Source organism: Drosophila serrata, unplaced genomic scaffold, assembly GCF_035046125.1.
Source record: "Drosophila serrata isolate PLE 108 unplaced genomic scaffold, ASM3504612v1 contig_116, whole genome shotgun sequence".
Classification (NCBI taxonomy): domain Eukaryota; kingdom Metazoa; phylum Arthropoda; class Insecta; order Diptera; family Drosophilidae; genus Drosophila; species Drosophila serrata.
This window is the reverse complement of record NW_028257014.1, coordinates 48,691-70,377: the sequence shown is the minus strand read 5'-3', so window position 1 is coordinate 70,377 and position 21,687 is coordinate 48,691. Positions and strand designations below refer to the sequence as shown.

At 37.9% G+C, this 21,687-nt stretch overlaps 2 protein-coding genes across 8 annotated transcripts in view; both read right to left on the bottom strand.

Moving 5' to 3' along the window:
* Window positions 1–14,880, bottom strand: part of MCU (mitochondrial calcium uniporter) — a 53,898-nt gene extending 39,018 nt beyond the window's left edge. Inside the window, exons 1-5 of one of the 7 annotated variants that reach the window (XM_086825847.1) lie at window positions 14,662–14,865; window positions 13,606–13,799; window positions 954–1,062; window positions 489–782; window positions 327–425 (exon numbers count right to left, since the gene is read on the bottom strand). In XM_086825847.1, the coding sequence (XP_086681973.1) occupies window positions 327–425; window positions 489–782; window positions 954–1,062; window positions 13,606–13,716 (613 nt within the window). In that variant the 5' untranslated portion in view covers window positions 13,717–13,799; window positions 14,662–14,865. Of the gene's footprint in view, window positions 1–326; window positions 426–488; window positions 783–953; window positions 1,063–13,605; window positions 13,800–13,887 lie in introns of all 7 variants that reach the window. The other 6 variants (XM_086825848.1, XM_086825846.1, XM_086825849.1 and 3 more) reach the window with 6 other exon arrangements.
* Window positions 14,881–15,933: 1,053 nt separating this feature from the next.
* sfl (N-deacetylase and N-sulfotransferase sfl) overlaps window positions 15,934–21,687 on the bottom strand; it is a 35,052-nt gene continuing 29,298 nt past the window's right edge. The window contains exons 4-5 of the mRNA XM_086825842.1: window positions 19,722–20,074; window positions 15,934–17,786 (exon numbers count right to left, since the gene is read on the bottom strand). Of these exons, the coding sequence (XP_086681968.1) occupies window positions 17,684–17,786; window positions 19,722–20,074 (456 nt within the window). The 3' untranslated portion in view covers window positions 15,934–17,683. The remainder of the gene's footprint in view (window positions 17,787–19,721; window positions 20,075–21,687) is intronic.

Below are 21,687 nucleotides of genomic sequence, written 5' to 3'. Positions count from 1 at the left end.
TCATTATGCAAAAAGCTAATTATATATATCACCTGCCGGGGATTTGCCATAACTTGGAATGGTTCATTGGGAAATAAAGTGACCGCAATGCCCACTAATTGGTCCCGCTAATCTTTAATTAATCGATTATTTATTGTCAAAGCAAACAGTTGACGAACGAATACTCGATGAAGGCGGGAGCAGAAAATTGAAAATGGTCTGGTAATTAGGTGATTAGAAACGGGGAGGTATTTTATTGATTGAAATATAAGAGCAAAGCTTGAGTATGAAGTAATTAAAGCTTCATTTAGTCTAAGAAATTTAATTAAAAAGTTTATGATGCCTACCTTGACCATTTTTCATTTTCGTTTTCTTCCTATGACACCGCAATCTTTTCTTTTTCCTTCTTCTATTAACTACTCCTTTCTTGAATGGCGGCAGTTTACCTTTTATGAGAAAGGAAAATGATTAGCACTATAACTTCCCTAAGACACGCCAAAAAAACTCACATAAATCTCTTCCCCGAGAGCTTTCTAAGCGTTTCCTTCTGTACCTTCGATTGTGATTTAAATCTATTCCTATAGTTTTTGCCAAATTTTCCGTCCTTTCATCATATTTTTGTTTTTTCAATGCCAAACTAGTTTGCGATTCAGGATCCGCTTTGCTTAAAGTTTTTAGTGCACTTTTAAAGCGTTCTTTAAGCCATTGCAGTGTGAAAAAGGGCTTGCTTAAATCATAAGAATTCCCATCATTCTGGCACTTAAGCCGGTATTGATTGGCACGCTTTTGACGTGAGCTGCGATCTGCGATTGGAATGATGATTGATATGCGTACCATGCGTACCCCCCAAGGAACCCCCGAGTGAATGTGGCAACCTTCAATCAGATTTTTTGCATTAAAAGAAAATATTTACGAAATATCTCAAAGGTAAATATTACCCCGCAGTCAAAGGAAAAAAACCCCTGGAAACTCACCTCCAGAATTCAGTTGGTTTTTATGCTTGTCCGACTTTTTGCCATCATCGTCGTCCGCCGTAGATGCAAAGCTTCTGTGCTGCTGGAGCTCATGTCCCGCTCGTAGATGCTGCGGGAAAGAGAAGAATATTTGCAAATTAACATTAATGACTCCATTTCGCATTATTGATTGTGGCTTAAATTGCCCATAGATCTTCCAACTGGCAGAAAAGAGCCCAGGGCTCTGGGTATATCGTGCATATGTGTGAAGGGGAAAATTATAGGACTTATATGCCGCCGCCACCTTTAAGTATGACGATAACATCTCGGTGTGCGTGTGTGCGAGTAATGATTATGCGATTTTACGGGTGTGTTCCTGGTTGGAGTGAACCTTAATACTTTCGTATATATAATATACTAAAGGTAATTTAATGATTTGGTTTTTGAATATATTTAAAGCAGTATAAACATTAAGATGCTGAATCCCGAATTCTTTCAATACTAGATCTGGCGCTACAGAACCAAAAATTCAATAAACAAATGATATTTAAATATTTTTCTATCCTCTGCAATGCTCTTTACATCCTAAACATATGAAGACATAAAAGCTGGTCCACCCTGGAGTACATTGTTCACATTCCTAGCTGTAGAACGCCCTTCCTTCCATCTACGCCCATTTTTTAGACTGGCATTCTTTGCATGTTTTAGCCAGGACCTAATTAAGTTAAAATGCTCCCCAGTGAAATCACGTGCTACCCATAACGAGGGACGAGACGAGAACGACAACGAGAAGTCACACTCAAAACAAAGACCAAAACATATAAAAATGGAGAAAAATAAGGGAAGAGGGGAAATTGAAATGGAAAATGGGATGCGTAAATACAGTTATTGTTAAGGCACATCCAGACAGAGGGAGAGAGATTTAACCCACAATCTCCTCGTCCTCGTCTACACATCTGCCAGTTTTCTTTAACAACTTTTTCTTATTCGTTTTCTTTTCGTTTTTAAGCCAACGACAACACGGCGTATGAGTAATCTCACAAGGGAGCAAGCAAAGGAAATCGAAACTGTAACCGTTTACCTTGTCAATTTAACCCAAACAAAACAAAGTGGGATGAGCGGAGAAGGATATCCCAATTGTCAAATGTTTTGAAGTTTAAAGCATAAAATCCGGCTATAAAAGAGATAAATATTTAATTCCCTACACCTGTCAACCGTACTCCAAAAGTCAACAACATTTCGGAGGCCTCTTTCGCCATGTTTAAACTATGCACTTCATTTTATGACAATTTATGAATAAAATATAAATAAACTTTAGACACGAATATGAAGGCTTTGAAATATCAAACGTTTACTTGAGTCAAATTATATTAAAAGTTTATAAGTTACTAAAAGTTTATGAAAAGAAGTTTTAGCAATTTAAATGGGAGTAGCCTAGATGTAAGGCTTGTCTTTCCTTCATTAGAAATCCCTTAAACATAAAATAAATTGTTCAAAAATTTGGGGAATATAATTTGGAATATAATAAATACGATTTCAAAGGGCTTTCCAAGAAATATTTTGTACTTCTACTATTTAAAGGAGATCCCTTTGAAAACTTTGCATATAAAACTAGTAAAAAAGCAAAAAAATTAAAACTCATTCAACTTAAAAACAACAAAATGGCTAACACCTAAAACCAAATTGCAAAAGAAAAGTATTATTAATATTATTTAACATTCAACTTCAACCCAAAACCCTCGCTCTTAAAGTTTTCTGTGGAAAAACCGCAAAAAAACGTTGCATAATTTTCGGTGCAGCCTTTCAAGTGCCTGGGTATGTGTGTGTGTGTGTGTGGTTTTCCAAGCTTAAAACCACACATATAAAAAATTTATTTATAATATATACATGGTTCAGACACGACCTGGGAAATGCGGCTTTTCTCATATGCAATGCACGCGCTGTGCGGCGATTCAAACTTTTGCTGATTGGATTTCACGCTCGCCTCCAATCAGGAGCTTCAATAATTCAATGTTGGATAAAAATTCTAAAAAATATAACAAAGTCAAGTGTGTGGCAGCCCCCGTCGAGTAATTGAAATTTAAATGGCAAATAAATTACACAGTCACGCCCAGGACAGCCCCAAAAACCATAGATCAAATGGTGTTTTCCGCTGCGGCCGCAAAAAAAAAACAAAAACTTTTGTGATTTGTTGGCGAGGCGAATTATTGATGGACTCAGGGTCTCCCTAGGGGAGCCTTGACAAAAGAACAGGACATTTGTGACAACTTCGAGGACAGTTGGTGCGAGTTTCAGTCTGAGTTTTCCCTCTGCAAATCGAGTTTCGAAGCCGGCTAAAAGTTATGACTCCCGACGAGCTGTCAGTCGGCATCAAATGTTAAAAACTTGCCCGCCACAGACTGGAAAAAGCAAATGAAACATTAGGCGGCACATAAATTTAACAAGCTCCGACAACACCAAACCCCCCAAAATCATCTCGTTTTCAGACCCCGCCCGAGAGTATGCCACAGACTTGACTGGCTGCTGGCTGGTGGCACAAAGTTTTCTTTTACGATCGTCCAAGTAAATTGAAATCGCAGCTCGGCTCAGCTCGGCTTAGCTCAGCTTTTCCCTCACGCAGCTCAAGAAAATGAAAATGAAAATGTAATTTCATAAATTACACCTGCTGTGGAGGAAGTTTCCCGCACTTGAGTCAAATCATTTCAAGTTAATTCGTGCTGTGGGGCAGCTTTAAAAATAAACAAAAGCCGCACTATGCCAACATATAAGCAGCCTTGGACTTTGTCTGCCTCTTAATGAGCCCGACAATGTGGCCACGTGCGGCGCCCAATCCCAGGCTCACACTCGAAATAAATCTGCCCAAGGATGTCTAAGAACAGCTTATAAATTTTAATGTGAATTTATCTCAAATAAAAAGGATGTTAAAAACAGTTTTAAGGGGCGGAGGAAACTGTATTTGAATAATTTTAAGTATTTAAATATTTGTAATAAATATTGAAAGGTCCTCAAATATATTTAAGCCACTTGTTAATTTATAAGATAGGGATTTAGATACAATAAACTAACAATCTTTTACGCTTTGTGTTTCGGGTTTCTAGTTCATTATATTCTTATAAATTAATATATAAGTCACAAATAATTAAACATTTAAGATGTGAAAGTTTTTTCTAATAGTTATATAATAAATAAAGACTTCTGATGCTTAAAAAATGACTAGAGGCTATTTTATTTCTTAGAGAAATATTTTCTTCTTCCTTCAAGTGCATAGAACAACACAAGACACGTCACAGGACACGACACAAAGTCTAGGGAAAAACAGAAAGCCAGGATAGGATAGGAGCAGAAAGGAGGCCTCCTGACATGACAAAGGCTCTCTGCCTCTCGGAATAGGGAAAAGCAAGTGCATGGGCTGGGGCACAATAACAATAAACAAAGGCCAGCCAAGTGGATGTCTCTCCGGGTTCCTCAAATCTTTTTCGTCTGGAATTTTTCCGAAGCAAAGTCGCCCCACATTAGAGATAAAAATAAAATTACACAGCTTCGTGTAATTTGCATAACATTTTCATTTCTTCTTGCCAACTTTTTAAGACCCGTCCTGAGCCCCGTCTTGAATGTTTCAAATTGCTTTTCATATTTTGTTAGGCTTTCTTCCCATTTAAAGAGTGTAAAAACTTTGCTGAAAACTTTTCAGCCCAAAATTTCAAATTGATTAAAATTAAATTTTAAGAAACCCACCGCTTCCGCATGTCAAGCAAGTTGATATTTTCTGACTGGCGGAAAATCCTAGACAAAGACTCGGCTTTCAGCCCCTTGTTGCCGTCGCGTGTCAAGTGGTGCATTCCGCAGGCTTTCAGCCAAGAAAAACATATTGTTCTTGCCGCGTTTGATTGTCTCTGAATGAGCTCGTTAAGCCCTTGGCCAAATGGAATAATGAATCCCATCAAAGCAATTTGTCAGCTTTGCCGCGGATGAAATGCAATTCATGTTTCGCGCAGAGATATTTTATGGCTCCTTAAATGGGAGATGGGAGTGGAGGAATGCTTCGTCCTGGCCCAGTCTATTTATTATTTAGCAATTGAAGCTGCTATGCAATGAATCATAAAAATAATAACGGCCAAGCGGCGAGGAAATAAGATTAGCGAAACAACATTGCAGGATCGAGGCGAGGACAGACAGGATAAGCCCCCCTCCGCACTGCCGGAGGAGATGAAAAATCCCCGTATCCTCGTAACAAGAACAGACATCTCTCCAAGCCACGTCAATAAATTTCTATAAATATATTAAAAGGAAAGCGGGGAGAGAGCTAATAAATTAGACACATGCTCAGCAGCCACGATATTCGGCAAGTAAATATTTAGCGGGCAAAAAAAAGCAAAAACAGAAACCGAAAAAATAGGAAAATGATAAACAAGTAGTGTAGTATATATACAGAAATCATCAGATACAGAGAGAGAAATGCTGGGGCAGATAAAAGCGCAGGAAAGAGACTAGCCAGACAGACTAAAATTAGTGAGTGTTGGGGCACATATGTACATATCGAAAGATATATAGTACAAAGATACACACACCGCACCAAATGGAAATAGACATTTTTTCATTTCATTTCATTTCACAGAAGAAAGAGTGCCAGAAATTTGTCGCCGCTCTCATAACTCATAGATAGCCAGAAAGAGACGTGGTGGTAATAGCTGACATAAAGGCCCAACTATCTAACTGGCTAACTGACATGAATATGGCCGTAAAAGAATTAATACGTCTACAGGGGTGGACCAGATTAGGGTAAGTTATAAACCTTTAAGTGAGTTGTTTTTCTGGTTGACTAGACGTATATATACTTTATTACAGTACACTTGCTAATTAAATAAACTGTTTATTTGCAATATGAATCCCAAGATAATATTAAACATTAAAATATATATTAATTCCTATTTTTCCTTCGGCAACTGTTTATGCATAAAAGACTTTTGCTGATGATAGCAAAAACTTTGCCTCTTTACCCCTAGCTTGTTTAGGCCATTTTATGTAAAGTTCCCTTCGCTTCCCTTAAAGAGTTGGCCCAAAAACCTGTCTCAGTTAAAAGTCAGTTTTATAGGCCCATTTGTAAGCGTTTTACTTCACTTTAAATGCATGTTGGGGGAATTGTTTTGGGTCTTCTTCGAGTTGTGAGTTCATTTAAATTGCGTATACGCAATATTACGTGAGCGTCTGGCCTCCGGGTTTTGTTTGTTTGTTTATTCATCCAATTTCGGTAATGGAAACTTATCCTGAAGTAAATAAATTAAATTGCATTTCTTTCATTGATCCAATTACAAGCAAAGTGTTAGAGCCACAACCTTATGTGTCACTCACACGCGGTTTATTAATAATATGCAGGGTTACATGCGAAATTCAAGGTAATTAAGCTTTAATTGTAATTGCAAAAAAGGGCGAAAAAGGGGTCAAGTAGGGGAGGGGAAAATTCCCACCAGGCGCCCATTTACACCCTCGTTTTTCTGGGTTCCTGTGTTCCCTGGGGCCAACAGAATTTCAATTACAAATATTCCATATTCATAGGAGAGTCTGTGGCCTCAGGTGATGGACTGCCATCGGTAAATAATGCAGAAGGAGAAGCAATGTACGTTGTACTACGAATATATAGCATACATGGCAGGGAGAGTGGAAAAACCTGCTACAAATTGAGCCACTAAAAGCTTGGTCCATTCAATTCGAAGCCCAACAAAGGGGGAAAACATAAACTTGTGGGTTAAGCACATAACCACAGACAGAAGAATCACGAGTCAGGATAAGACATTACACTGGGGAAGATTTCCAGATAAATCTTATAAGGTGATAGGCAAAATAAAGTATTCTAAATGTAAGAAATTTAAATGAAACTCTTGAAAAATGCTAAAAGATAATCAGATACCCAAATATCTCGGACAACTTTACTCGCAGTGTAATCTGTGGCAGCCACAGAAACAGTCAACATAAAAACCAACTCAGTAATTGCATTACTCACTCAAAATAATGGCTCATTAGCCCGGGCCGATGTACGAGCCTAAGGAACAACCAGTTGGAATGGATGCTGTTCGGCCTTAATTAGTGACTGGAATATCCACCTAAGCTCCGTCAGACTTCACTGGAGAGATTGGAAGCGAATCCACCCCTAAAAGGATGCACACACTATAAAGCAGCATAGAACCGGGAGAAGGTTTTCCTACTTTAACATAATATTTTCCTGCATAAAAATTACTTTCTCTTGCCGCCAAAGGAAAAATCCAGCTGCCAGCTGCCTCGAAAAGCCCCTCGCAAAAAATGTGTTCCTTACATTTTCACTCACAAAGGACTCCTGTACGTGAGTGTGTTTTTCTTTTGAAAGTAGCTTGGCCATGTGCATGAGCAATTTTCAGGACACGCCCTTTCAAGACCAGCAAGTGCGAGTAATTTTAATTTTAATTTTAATACAATTAACACTCGAGAGAAAAAGCGATAAAATAAAGCAAAAAAGAGGGCCATGCCCCAATGGTTATCAGAAGAAGGACGAGGACTCCATCCCTGTCTAATTAGGAGACGACAACCGCCTGTTAAGAGGCCCATTTACTGAAAAACCACAAGGAAGCCACATTATGCAGTCCCTTTTTTATAAACTAGAAAAGGCAGACAACAAAAAATGTGAGTTTTTACCAGAACCTAGCTGCAAGTAATCAACGTATTTTTAATGGACAGGCAATGAGGCATGCTTGGGCAAAATATAAACCATTTGATGATTTATTCATTACTTTTCATGCAATATTTATTAATTTCCTGTGTTGCATTTCACGCATTCCATTATATTTTAAACCCAATTAAAGTTTATTCAGCTAATAAATTGTGTTAAAACCAAAAGAGCAATTTTCTCACCCAGTTAAGTAACCCACTTGTATTTGTCACTTAAATCCCTACTTGCCAGCCGTTTGACAAACTTAAGTGGATATTAGGCAAACCCTTAACCAGGGTGAGGGGACACGAAAAATAAATTTATGTAGCTCATTTTTGAGGCAGCTCGCTACACGCCCGTGGAGCGCAACGAAATTTGCATATAATAGAAGAAAGGAGAATTTGCGCCTTCGAAACAGCAGCAGCTGACACTCGAGAACTCCGGTTGGGAACCTGGGGAAACAAGTCCTGGGACCAGGACTCACCCGTAGAGCCCTAGACATGGCTTGAATTAATAACGAACCTTTTTATGCGGTTCACTCTGGCAGGGTGCCTCTGTAGACACTCTCGCCTTTGTTTAGGCTTTAAATTGTATGAAAAATGTATTCAAAGATTGGCAAAGTGGCAAACGAAGACCACAAATATTTGCTAAATAATTTAGGTAGCCACTTTATCCCCTGTTTTCGCTGTTTGCATTATCTTTGAATTATATTATTATATTGAATTAAAATCAGTGCACAAACACGGCCACTACGACTGGCTTTCCGCAGAATTACGCTGACAAACATTGAAATCTTTTTTATGGCGCCAGTACAGAGATCTGCCCCTGAATGCGTGAAATCGAATTGTGGGGCTGGGTTTTTGTAAATTAAACAAACGATTTATTTATACAGACCGCAGACCGTTCGGTCGCGTGGCCTCGTCAAGTGAGTTATGTATTTTAAATTGAGCACTTCTATAGTCATTTTTTATATACTATACAATACGAATGAGTGCTGATAAGTGATATCAGAGAGCGGGTTAAGCGCCCACGAAATTGATAACAAGCTGGGGGGAAAACTGTGCACTGCATTCTTCTTACTCCCCTGACGCTCACAGTTTAACCTGCACTGCAAATAGTTTCGGTTGGGATTAGATTACAAGTGCAGGGAGTTGTTGGGGGTGAAATCGGGAATATAAAGAGGGCTTTCGGCCACTTGTATCCATTAGGTACACATGCAGGCCAGCTCGGTGCAGAGTCATGAGATAAACATCAAAGCGAACATTGAAACCGACAAGTACAGAATGGGGGTTTATCTTTGGAGTTTAGGGATCCACAAGGGGAGATTTAACTATGGACTGTGGCGAGTGGGGTCTATCTGACAAGTTGTAGTGGGGCTTACATGCGGGGTTGGCGCCTCCTTGCCACACCAAAAGTCAAGAGCAGGGCAGCACTAGTGGCCATAACACGCAAGGGCTAACTCAGCTAAAGTTATATTACTAGTGCTACCATGGCTACCAGGCGGTTGAGATGGCCGAAAGATAAACAGAAATATAAATACACTGCGATGACAGATAAGAGTCCCTAAGTAATAGACCACTTCAGTTATTAGATAACTAAATCGAGTAACTAATTGACTAGAATTAAAGTACAGACAAAAACAAAGCTTTAAGACTATCAGTTTAATTTTGCCATTTATATTTCCAGTTATTCTATTTAGAAAATTGACCAGCCAGCCTACCAAACATATTTAATTCACACAATTATAATTTACCAAAACTAAATAACTCCAATTAAACTTAAAGTCCTAGTGCATTAATATTAAACCAAATTCGGACTTTACACATTTCTAAAAGTGTAAGTATGTATGGCCCCGAGATGTTCATGCTTTCAGCTATTTGTCAGTCGAATACTTATTACCAGCAAGTTATGCCGGCAATTTCGGAGGCATAACTTTAAGATCTGCTGATGAAGCGCCAGCGACAGGCCCTAATGAAGTTCGTCTCTTACTGCTCCCCCTCGGTACTTTACGATGGCATTAATTACGCGTATAATCCGGGCCTCGTCCTCCCCGCTTTAAATATATCCTTGCATATATGTAGTATGCAAATATTTTTGCAACGACTGGTGGAGAAATTTGCTTTTCGGTTTTCCCCTGATAGCTAAGCAAAGATTTCGCAGCGCAGATAAATGTGCCAGAACGTGCACAAGTTTGCAAGGCAGAGGCACAGTCCTGCGGAGAAGGATAATGTCCTGAGGATGATGTTGGGCGGTGGGTGCTGGGTGTTGGGGCAAAGCCCCCTTCTACCATATTATGCAGATTTTCTGCGGCCTGACTGTTTGTGTACGGGTTAAGTCGAATGCTTGGTGTGTAGAGACCCTTAGGTGAGGGCCGCAAAAACTTGCTGATCAAACAATAGTTGATAGTACTCAAGAAGTGGATTAGAAAAAAAGTCAAGGACAAACTGCTGATAGGCAGACTGTTTTTGCTCTGCCTACTCAAGTTTGCAAGGATAACTTTGACTTTTGCGGGGAATTAGCGACCAAAAACTTGCGAATGAGGTTAAATGATGCTTGGGGAAGATTGAAAAACTAGTCTTGGGGGCCAAGTGGTTTCTCCCCTTAGGTATAACTTATGAGAAGCGCAGAGAAGGGCAGTTTTTAAGGTAACTTGGTAAAAAAGCATAAAAGGATGCGGAAAAATCGGCTAGGGTAACTTTTCTTAAATGATACTAAATACAAACGTGTAGAAAAAGCATACATAAATTTGTAAAAAAAGAAATATATATATTTATTTAATTTAATCTAGATCTGAGGTTTTAGAAAGTTTTCGGATATAACAATGTAACACATTTTTATTTCTAACAAAAACTATCTTCAAACTTAAACCATAAAAAGTGAAAAAGCGTGCCGAAGCAAGGGGAAAATTGCAGCTGCAGAAAAGTGAATTTTAAGTATCACCTACTAAGCTTCATTTAATGAAAAGCTTTTGCAAAACTTCCATTTCCACAATATGCAACGAATGACCATAAGCCCTGGCTTTAAGCCGCTGACCTTTGGCTGTATTATGTGCAATATAAATACATATATACCAGCGCGAGCTTACTTTGGATATGATGAATCCTATTTGCATAAATACTCGTACTTTGTTGCTTTTGTTTGCCAGACTTTATATACATATTTAAGAATGCACACTCTCCCCAGCTTGCACATGGAGATGTGCACAAATAAAGCCGGTTCCCAAAGCCTGAATCATAACGCTTTTATTTTTCATCAAATATCAATTGATCGCCCATCGACCCCTTTTTTGTAGCAGCACGGAAAAATAATTGTTGGCCGAGAGAGAAAAAATGATTGTTTGTAAACAGGAGGGGTTGAGTTAATAGGAAATGGGTAAGAACTTAATTTAAAAACCGAATAATTAATACGATATAATAACAGAGGTTTATACAATCAGATATTCCACCAATATAGTAAATTTTAACTTAGAAAATTTAATTGATAAAAAATGTTATAAATGGTAAATTGTTTCAATACTTAATTGGTGAATCATTTTTTAAATATCCCATTTTTCGAACCATCGCTGTTCAGAATATTTGTATGTGTGATGGTGCCACGCCCCAGCGCCCCTTTGGAGCGAATCAGAAACAGGAATATTGGAGGGCAAATGGAAACAAAATGCAAAAACCCGAAATTCGAGGGCAAGCCAAAAATCCCATTGAAGAGGAAATGCCGGAAAGACACAGCAGAATCGGATTTTCGGGTGAAAAGAGGGAAAGGGAGTTGTAACAACACACGTTCTGTGTCTGAATGTGTATATTTGTGTGTGTGTGTGTGTGTGTGTGTCTGTGTTTGGGTATTGTGCGACAGACCAAATGGCGCCAATAAAAGTTTTTCTGCCCCACGAACAACGGAAAAGTGGAGTTTCCCCCCCGAAAATAGTGACGTTACTTTTTGTACTTGTCAGATACATAGATATTTTTTAGCCTTGTCCCCAGATTTTATTTACTTTTCCCACCCCAAGGAGTTAGCTTTAAATCGGGGTGAAAAATCAGAGTCATTGGTAAGTGGCGCGTGTTCTAAATTGAGAGATAAATGCTATATACCAAGTTAAGATGTCACATTGGGAGATCTGGGCCAAGAACTCGACTTATATATCCAGAATGCGGAGCATTAAGTACAGTAAATGTTCAATAAATTATCTTATTTTCAGCATAAAGGTTTAAGCAAAAATAATAATAAAGAAAAGCTATCGATAAAAGTCAAGTTCGCCATATAAATACATATTTTTAACCCGATAGAAAAGAAAACAAATACTTAGTATTAACTTAACCCTTTAACTTTTGGCAGTGTCACACAGACCTTTGTTTTTTTAAGCCCGTTATCTTGTCATTTTTTTGTTACCCTATTTGCTTTAATCAGCTAACAAAGGGCAACAACAGATAAAAAACGAAACAAATGCAAATTGAGACACACACAACAGATGCAAGTGAACGAAAAGTCGAGCAAATAACCTGCTAAAATGTAAATAATCCCCGTACGAAATCTCTCCCACTTCTCCCGCTGCTATCAGCACTCCCGTACTCTCTCTCTCTCCTTTTGGCAAACACAAAAAAAAGCTCAAGAGCCGCCCGCGCTCATGCCGACACTTGAGCCGAGCAAATAACGGCGTATTTAATCATTTCGTATGCAAATCGAGTTTGTCAGAAAAGAAATAGTTGAATAGAATACACGCCGGTTGAATGGTTACAGTGCAACCTCAGTAAACGAATTTTTAATATTTATTAAACTATTTTTATATTACTAAAATATTTATTCATTGAATTATAATTGCTAAAAGAAGATTTGTTGGTGTGTTGTGGTAAAAACCAAAATATTCTTCTTAGCCAAGCTTGACTGTAACTTTTATTTAGCTTTTATCTCTGAGTATGTCGCTGATTCACCAGGCTTACTTTGAAATTCCAACTGATAAGGCGGCCGCTGCAGCATCGCTTAAATCGAAGTGATTCATCCAAAAGCGAATTAAATCAATGACCTACGCTTTTGAGTGCCCGAGATGCCATAACGAGTGCTAATTGTTCTCAAATTCTCCCTCTCTCGTTACAAATAAAATTACCACAATCACTCATATATCAACGGCACTTCCACTCTTCTTTTTGCGGGTTCCCCTCTCCCATTCATCTTGTCATGTGATGATAAACATTTCTGACAGCTGTTTTTGTTGTTGTTTCTTTGCCCTTTTTTTTGGTGCTGAGAGAGAGGACGCGCAGGTGCCAAGTTCAAAAGCACCAACAAGAACAACTCACAACTCACCGGGAGAGAGTTAAATATTCAGATTGGGAGAGAGAGTTGGAGTTGCAGTTCGAGCTGAAGTTGGGAGCTGAAGCTAGAGAGAACGATTTGCAGGGCAGAGAGAGAGAGTGAGAGAGTACGAAAGATGGGCAGCGGCGAAAGACAAACATACAGCATATGGTATGAAGGAATGTGTGTATGTTTGTACTTTGTATTTTCGGACTGGTTCTTTGCATAATTTTAATAATTTCCAAAGCACAAAATGTGCCATACACCGAAACACACACACACACACACACACTAAGAAATTGGTCAACACACGCACTTTGGCAATGGGAATGTAACATGAATGGAAATATTCTCTTCAACTACAGTTGCAGTGTAACAGTTGAGGTCAAAAAAATAGCACTGATTAATTGTATTTAAAAATTCAAATGTATTAAAATATATCTTAATATATTAACTTTCGACGATTAAAATACGCAACTCCCCACACACATTATTATTAACAACCCAACCTGTGCAGGTGCTATTACCTCAACCTCGACTGTTTCCATGCGCTTATTCACATGTGAATAACAAGTGCGTGTATTTTTTTATAGATTCCCATTCTGCCCTCCCGGAGCGCGGCTTGTCCCGGCTAGTATCTGCCCTTTGGTATTTATATATTTAGTTGTCGGGGGTATAGATAATCTATTGGAAGGTGGGGGAGGTGTTGGCACTTACCAGGGCGAAGGTCGTGACAGGGGCCAGGCGCAGGGCAATATTCCTGTGGGCGGGCGACGGGCGGAGGAGCAGCCGGAAGGCGCTAAACATGGCGGCCTTGTTTCTGGACATGATTTCTGCTGCTCGAACTGTACACTACACCGCGAATTACACTTTCCTATATTTTTTCAGATCGGATGTGAATCACAAAAACACTGGTAAAATTTTTTTTTTTTTTTGTGGTGGGAAAAGGTAGATAATGATTAAGAAACGCAACTCCCACCGATTCAATGAAACACTCACAGTAGAAATATATATATACATATGTATATAAGTATCAATGCAGTTGGCTTTTCCTGAATTTTCACATGGAACTTTTTAGCGGTGCCCTTTTCATTTTCCCGAATATCCAAGGCAGCGCCAAAATGCAACACAAAAGATTTTATACGTGCAAAAAAACAACTAAGAATTTCCTCTTCTACTCCGAACATTTGGTTGGCTTTACTTTTTACTTTATTTTTAATTTTTTTGAGTGCTAAAACAAAAGTAAGTTGTGAGCCGAGAGGAATAAATGCAACAAGGCGCAACAACAACAGAAACGGAGAGCAGTATGGGCGCCAAAAAAAGGAGTGAAAAATAGCATGGAGAAGCGGATGGGGGAGAGAGAGAATTACCGGTTTTACCCAGCGATTCTTCTTCTGTTATTTATATATGCACATATGTATATTTATATTTCCTTATATTTGTTTCACTTGAGGATCACACCACCACTATTAGCACACTATATTTTATGTACTTTATAATATATAGAAAGATATAGCGGCTGCCTCTAATTTACAACTAAAAATTCAGCAGGCGGCCGTTTCTTTGATTCTTTTCACACGCTCTTCTTTAATTCTCTCTCTCTCGCGACAAGTGTTAGCCGGCTGGTGAAGCACGCGAGTTTTACTGTTATTATTAACTATTATTCTTTATTAATAGAAGAGCGGAACCTGTTAGCACGTGCTATATCCAGGTATAGTTTATATATTTTTAGCCAGTTATCTCTGGTTTCCACAACGCGCCGTCCATATTTACCGGTGTTATTCGTTATCCGCCACTTATTAAATATCAACAATTCGAGCTTTAAAATTGAATAAAAATTAACTAAACATTAACACAACCGACGCGGCCCGAACGTAAACACAGTTTTTACGACAGCTTTCGAGTTTCAAGTTTTCTTTTTGCGGATCCAATCATCCGACGCGTCTGCTCGCTGGAAAATTTTTTGCGGAAGAAAAAGTTCGCGCAAAAGTTGGTAGAAATTAGGGTTTTTGAAAGAATGGGATATTTTTCTGGTATTTTTGGTTTGGTCACTCTGAATTTTAAAGCTGTTACTCAACATTATACATTTTACACGTTTACAGATACATTAGGTCGAATTCTCATGTAGAATGTTAAGTTCATAACATATTCTCTCGTTAACAGTCGGCTGAATGTAAATTAACAGAACTTTCGCACGAAAATACTAAAATATTTTTTTTTGGCATTTTAAAATATTTTGTTTTGGGTCTTTCTGAATCCATAACCTGTTATTTAAATTTTTCACTTTTAGATAACGTTCTAGCAATACTGGTTTACAGAAACTTAACAGAACAACTAGCTAGCAAGCAGTGCTAAGTAGTAATTACTACTGTCATATAAGCAGTTTAGGTACTCTCCTGCTTTAAAAATTAAAAATACCATAATTGGTATTAACTATTTGCAAATTTTGAGACTGGCGCTAGATGTCGCTTTTAAATACTTTGAAGAAAGTAAAAAATAAAATAATAAAGTATGTAAAATATACCAAAATGGTATTATCCTCTTGCCATTTTTGAAATCGACGCTAGATGTCTCTTAAAAACACTTTGTGTAAACTATTTCACATGTCGTTTTTAGATATTACATGTAAGGTACGTCGTTGCAATTTCGAAAAATTATTGTATTTAAAAATGTAAATGTAAGTATATGTAAAAATGCTGTAATTCTAAAATATTTCAAATGAATACAAACAAATACAATTATAATTATAATAGTAAATAATAATTAAAAAATATAATACTTAGTTTTTATTAGTGTGGAACTTTTGTACATTTTAGTAAACTTGATTAATAATCATTTTAATGACAATGAAATAAACAGAAAAGTTCACGGTATTGAAGTTAAGATAAAATATTTATTTATTTTTTGTGAAAAAATGAAGTAAATCAGAGGAAACTATATATTTTTTAAATAAAAAACATTCATGATGTAGAGAATCTACCGAAATATTTTGTTTTTTAACTTACTTTTCACAATTTAAATTTTTCAAAAGTGGACAAAATACAATTTTACACTTGCAATAATTTTTCGCTTTTATTATTGTCGCATTACGAATCTAAACTTGAACTAGTCCTCCGTGGGTTACGCATATATCCAACTATACAATAGAGCTTTGCTTAGGCGCTGCGCTTAGGACTACAACTAGAGCTTTACACACACGCACTCGTGCTGGCTGGGCTTAGGCTAAAACACATCTATAATACACTTAGGGATAGAGAGCTGCCTTACGCTTAGTCGCTAGTCGCTAGTCACTAGTCAGATATATTAACACGTAGTTAGTACAGATATACATATGTTTGCCTGCTTTCGTTAACTTAGCTGCTGGCTAAAGAAGATCTCACAGTTTGGCATGGACTTAGAGAGGGCTTAGACTTAGAGAGTAGGCTGAATTCGGTGTGTCTGAGGTAATAACGAAAGTGCTCTGGATTATGGATAATTAGGCGCTTAACTGGCCATTAGCAACTGATGAACATTAAACAACTAACAAAGCGCATTTATGCATTTATTCATGATGCCTCATGATATTATTTATGATAATTTATAATGCGCAAACAGGCAGACACAAAATACGCACACACGCTCCTATTTACACAACATACACACACGCTCCTGACTGTACAACTCCAGCAGTGACAACTGCAGTGACATTAATTAGCTGCAATAGCAACAAAACACAAGATTTATGCATTTACGTTTAAACTTTAAAGCGACTAATTATGTTATTTTTTACCCTCCTTAATCTATCCTATTTTTTATTCCTACAGCTGCTCTGTACTCGCTCGTCCTTGTTCTGTTTGTTTTAATATTTGATGTAATTAAGGGCAAGCGAAATTAATAAGGTTACATATTTGTTACATACATTTTTAAGGGCTTGTTTTATGTATTAACTTTAATACACTTTGGAAATGTAAGGGAAACATTTATTATGAACAATTTTAAACCTCTATTCTTTTTTATCTTATTAATGTAACTATTTCAGGGAAACCTTTTAATTAGGAATTTTCTTTTTAAAATATTTGTTCATCTTAATTATTTTTCATGAAAGATATACTAAATGTTATTACCATTCGAATGTTTTGAAAATTTAACCGGCTTGGCACAATATAATATTATAAATTTTAAAGTTAACAAAATGCAGATCAAATAAAATAACGTGCAGAAGAATTATATTCAATTTGTAAAGAGTTAATATTTAAGAGTTTTTAATTAAAACAACACGTATACTTGAACTTTTGATTTACAAATTATTTGATTTTAAGAGATGGTATAGATTTAAATAAATCATTTGTAATTCCTTTTAGGCTAATACATTTGTTATATAGAATACAAAGAAATTGTTTGAATAAGATAAACATATTTACATGGATTGAGTTTTCTAAAGAGATTTACATTTGAATTAAAACCTAAAGCATTTACTGTAAACCCTTATGTTATATGGCGTTACGCATCGTTCTCATTGATATTGTCTTGCCTTAAACCTTATTAATTTCGATTGCAGAAAAATATATCAAAATAAGAGCTCAGAACAGGAACGAGTATATGCTTTTCTTATGTTAAACATTTCCACCTCCCCTTCGTCGTCCTGTCAGTTGTGAAGCCTTCGTCGCCGTTGCGACTGAGCCTTTTCAGTGCTCTCGGCCGCCAGATGCAGCCAACGCAACTGTTTCCTGAGTTTTGCCCGCAATTTGCGATACTTGATGCCGCCTCCAGAGCCACCTCCACCTGGTCCTGCTCCTCCGCCGCCGATGAGTTGCTATCACGTGCCCGTGGACAGGTCGTCTTTGAGCCACTGTGGTATCGGCCGCGACCCCAGCTTTTTGAGCAGCTTCACCAGCGCCGTATTGTGATTCAGATAGTAGCTGCGAGCGGGAAAATAAAGAAAGAAATGTTCCATCAGTAAAATGCAGGCAGCACAGAGAGAGATGAAGCGCAATTAGAATTTCAAATTCCGCGGATTCTGCCTCAGACAGAACAAATATGCAGATCGACGGCGAAAGAGGGGACTTATCGCGCAGCCGCTTTTTTGTTAGCCAAGTTTTTGAATATTTTATTTCAACTTCAACTTGGTACTCGTACAATACTTTTCTGTCCCAATCATATCTCTTTTGTGGATTGTTTTTACAAGAATCTGGTACTAGGAAAGCTTCGGAAATTATTATTATCTGTTTGTGGGAAATTTCAAGGCAAAAACCTATAATCTTTCGGGCTAAGCTGATTTTTAACTCATGTTCTATGGTAATCATTGGGTGTTCTTTAAGGAAATATATCTAAGCGATTTTAATGTTATTTACTTTATTTTATTTATATTTTCATAGTTATATAAAGGAATCAAAAATCTCCCAGAATCCTCTCAGCTCCAACGACATCCATCCATTAATAAAACCCCATAAAGGACAGCACTCAATGCCTCAGAGACCTGTAAAAAAAACTCCCAGCATCAACTTTGAGTCCTTAAAATCCCTAATAAACTTTCCACTTAGCAGGAATCACCCTTCTACAGCTCGCTCTATTTTTAATGGTATCCACATCTCCGTTTTGCTGACACATTTTCACGTTTCGAATGGAATCTCGGCAGGAAACAAATTTCCCCAGCTTATGGCCACTTTTATTTGGCTAAAACTCTCTCTCTCACCCTTCCCCTCCCTTGATATATTTCCCATTTACTTCAGTTGAATGCCTCACAAAGTAGTCCATCTGTCCATCTCCGCTTCCACATCCACATCCTAGAGCCACTGCCACCTCCACATCCTATCCTACAGCCAGCCTTTTTCCCCTTTCGTGTGGTTGTTGGCCTAGAAAGTGCTCCTCCCGCCAGCAAATCGTTTCCCTTGTCAACTGACAACAGCTGGCATACCAACGAAATCGCAGTACAGCGAAGTGCACTTTTAGCGGCCGCAAAGTGGCACATTCCCATTCTCGGCCAGGAAAAAATACAAGGAGAAGGTGTCCCCCCTGCCACCCCTGCCACACCTGCAGCAGCGTCACATATGTTCATTAATCCTTCACTCAAAGCAGAAGCCCCTCCCTCTCATACCTTCTCCTCCGCCACCACCTTTGCCTGTCCTTCCCCAAATCACTCACAGCCACGGCCCCACGAGTGATGGCCCGAACTTTTCACCATTTTCCCACCTTTGTTGGGGTTTCATGATTTCGTTTTCCCTTCTCTTTTTTTTGTTTTGTTTTGTTGAATACCCTTTGAGCGGCTGATAGTGGCCTGAAGTTTAAGAGATTCTAAAACCTATAAATTCTTGGTCAGCTTCAGTAGGGTGTGGTCATTGGAACTTTATACCTGTGTCACTCCCCTGTTTAAATGGGATTTATTTGCCTAATTTAATGCTATCGAAGTACATGTCAACCTTTTTATATGGCCAACAAGATAAAGCTACTAACTTAAACGATTTTTGAAATTAAAGGGGATATAAGTGTTTTCCTGATATTATTTGCTCTAAAGGGTTAGTTAAAGGAACATGTTTAATAGAAACACTTGAAGCTAGATTCCGACTGTGTTTTACAATAAGCATTTCAAATGAAAATAGATTACATTTATTCAGATTTTAAAAGGTTTTTTAATTCAGAATAACATTTAAAAATAGGTATACCAAAAAGTATAGGCATACCAATATGATATTTTGGAAAGATTCTCAGCGCTATACCATATTATATTCATATTTTCAAATATTGAATATAACTTTTCAAAGAGTATTCAAAGTTCCACCTTCTATGTTTTCCCCTTTCCTCATTTGTTCTCCCCCCTCCCCCAAAGCTCTTCCATGGCGTTTTTCGATTTTACTCACCGCTGCAACATCTTGGCACTGCGCTCATCCATCGACGGATACTGGCGACCCTTGGACTTGCCCAGGCATTTATTGCGCTTCTCGCTGACGGCCTGGCAGTAGAAGCCCTTCTTCACGTCGTAGCGCAGGTGATTTGAATAATCGAGCAGCGGCTGGATTTTCAGGAAGCGCTGCAGCTCGTTCATCACATCGATGGGATTCAGGCGCAACTGCTCGCCGTCGATGATGTGCAGCTGCTGGGCGGGGTAGTAGGCCAGCCAGTGCTCCAAGTGCTGGGCGTACTTGCCCGGGTTTAGGCAGCGATTGCGCAGATCCTTCAGCGACCTGGGTGCGGAGTCGCCCGCCGTTATGACCTGTCCAAGTGCGGTTGATGGTTGGAGAGAAACACAAGTGGAAAGTGTGCGTTAAAATCAGAGTTATTTTTGAGGGGGGGTTAAAGGGGTGACGATTTGGTACCAGTTGAAGAAAATTGTAGGGGATAATGGTTAAATTGTATGTCTAAAAAATGTATTATGTTCTTTTAAGGGTATTATAATTTCAGTCAGAAGCATGAAACTCCGTGAAGAAGTCATTTCCGACCCCATAAATCATATATATTCTTGATCAGCTTTAACAGGCGAATCTTTCTAGGCATAAAGGAAAGAAAAAAAAATTTTGAAATTTTTTCAGACTTTTTAAGTGACTTTTTGACATTGTTGTCATGTTGAAAATTGACAAAAATTTTAATATTTTAAAAATGTATTTTATGTATGCAGATTTATTAACCTGTTAAAAACTAGCACAGAACAGCTTTCGGAATCAATATTAATACTTTTTTGGCTTAGTTATGCAATTTTTAAACTTTAATTTGCCGAAAAATTGTAATTTTTGATGCGTTATCGATATCTTATAATTCAATTGAAATTTAATCAATTTCGGCTTTCCGAAGTTAGTTTCCTCTCATGCTTAATATATTAATATTCACTCAAAATATATTTAAAGCTTTAAAATATTTAAGAAAGAAGTATTTTTAAAAGATATTCTCTATAAAAAAACCTATGTTTTTAGAGGAGGTTTTACGATAATTTTTAAGAACAGAATATCCCTTCTCTGCGTATTTTTTCTTCAAGTTCATAACCATATATTTTCCCTCCATCAATATCCATCCTAATGTATTCAAGGATTGTCAAGGATTTTCGCAGTGTACAAGCTGTCGCCTTCTGCTACAAGGAGAGCTGGGGGCGCCAACGAGTGAGTTTTGAGTGCCTTGGCCCAGGACCCGCCAGGACACATGTCAGAGCAAACTGCCGGAGTAATCTGAGGCATTCGTACATGTGTTAGTTGTGGGGACAAGCGACCCGGACAGGGTGCAAATAGAAATTTTCCGGCATGGAATTCAAATGAAATGTGCCAAAGGATCAAAAAAGGAAGCGATTTGCCTACTTGCCGCAACGAACTGCAGTGTGCGCTGGACGTGCCACAAGTTGCTTGAATTAAAACAGGATTTTCCTTCATTTCATTTCATTTCACTTCTATGTTAGTAGCATTTGTTTTGTTTTTCTCGACTCGCTTTTGAGGTGAACCCAAATGAATTTTCTTGTTTGCTTAAATGTTTCTTTTCATTTCGCTTCCCCCAGGAGGGAGCAGCAGCAGATAAAAGAAATAGCAATTTGGGGAATTTCTATACGCTCGAGTTGATACAAAATGGATATCAATCACCAGAGAGGGGACTCTGGTAGATGTTTCTATAGTAACCAATGAGGCGAAGTTAATTATAGTTCGGTTCTAGGGTTTATTTAAAGTATTGAGCATTTTTGGGAGATTATTCAAGAATTTCTAGAAGAACAGAGTTGTTATAGTATTATGATTTAAATACTATATTTCTTGATAAAAGTAGTCCAATTTATTTTACAGGGCTTATGGAATAAAATAAACCTCATATGCATAACTTTAGACACAGTTTTAAAATCCCCAGAAAATTCGTTTG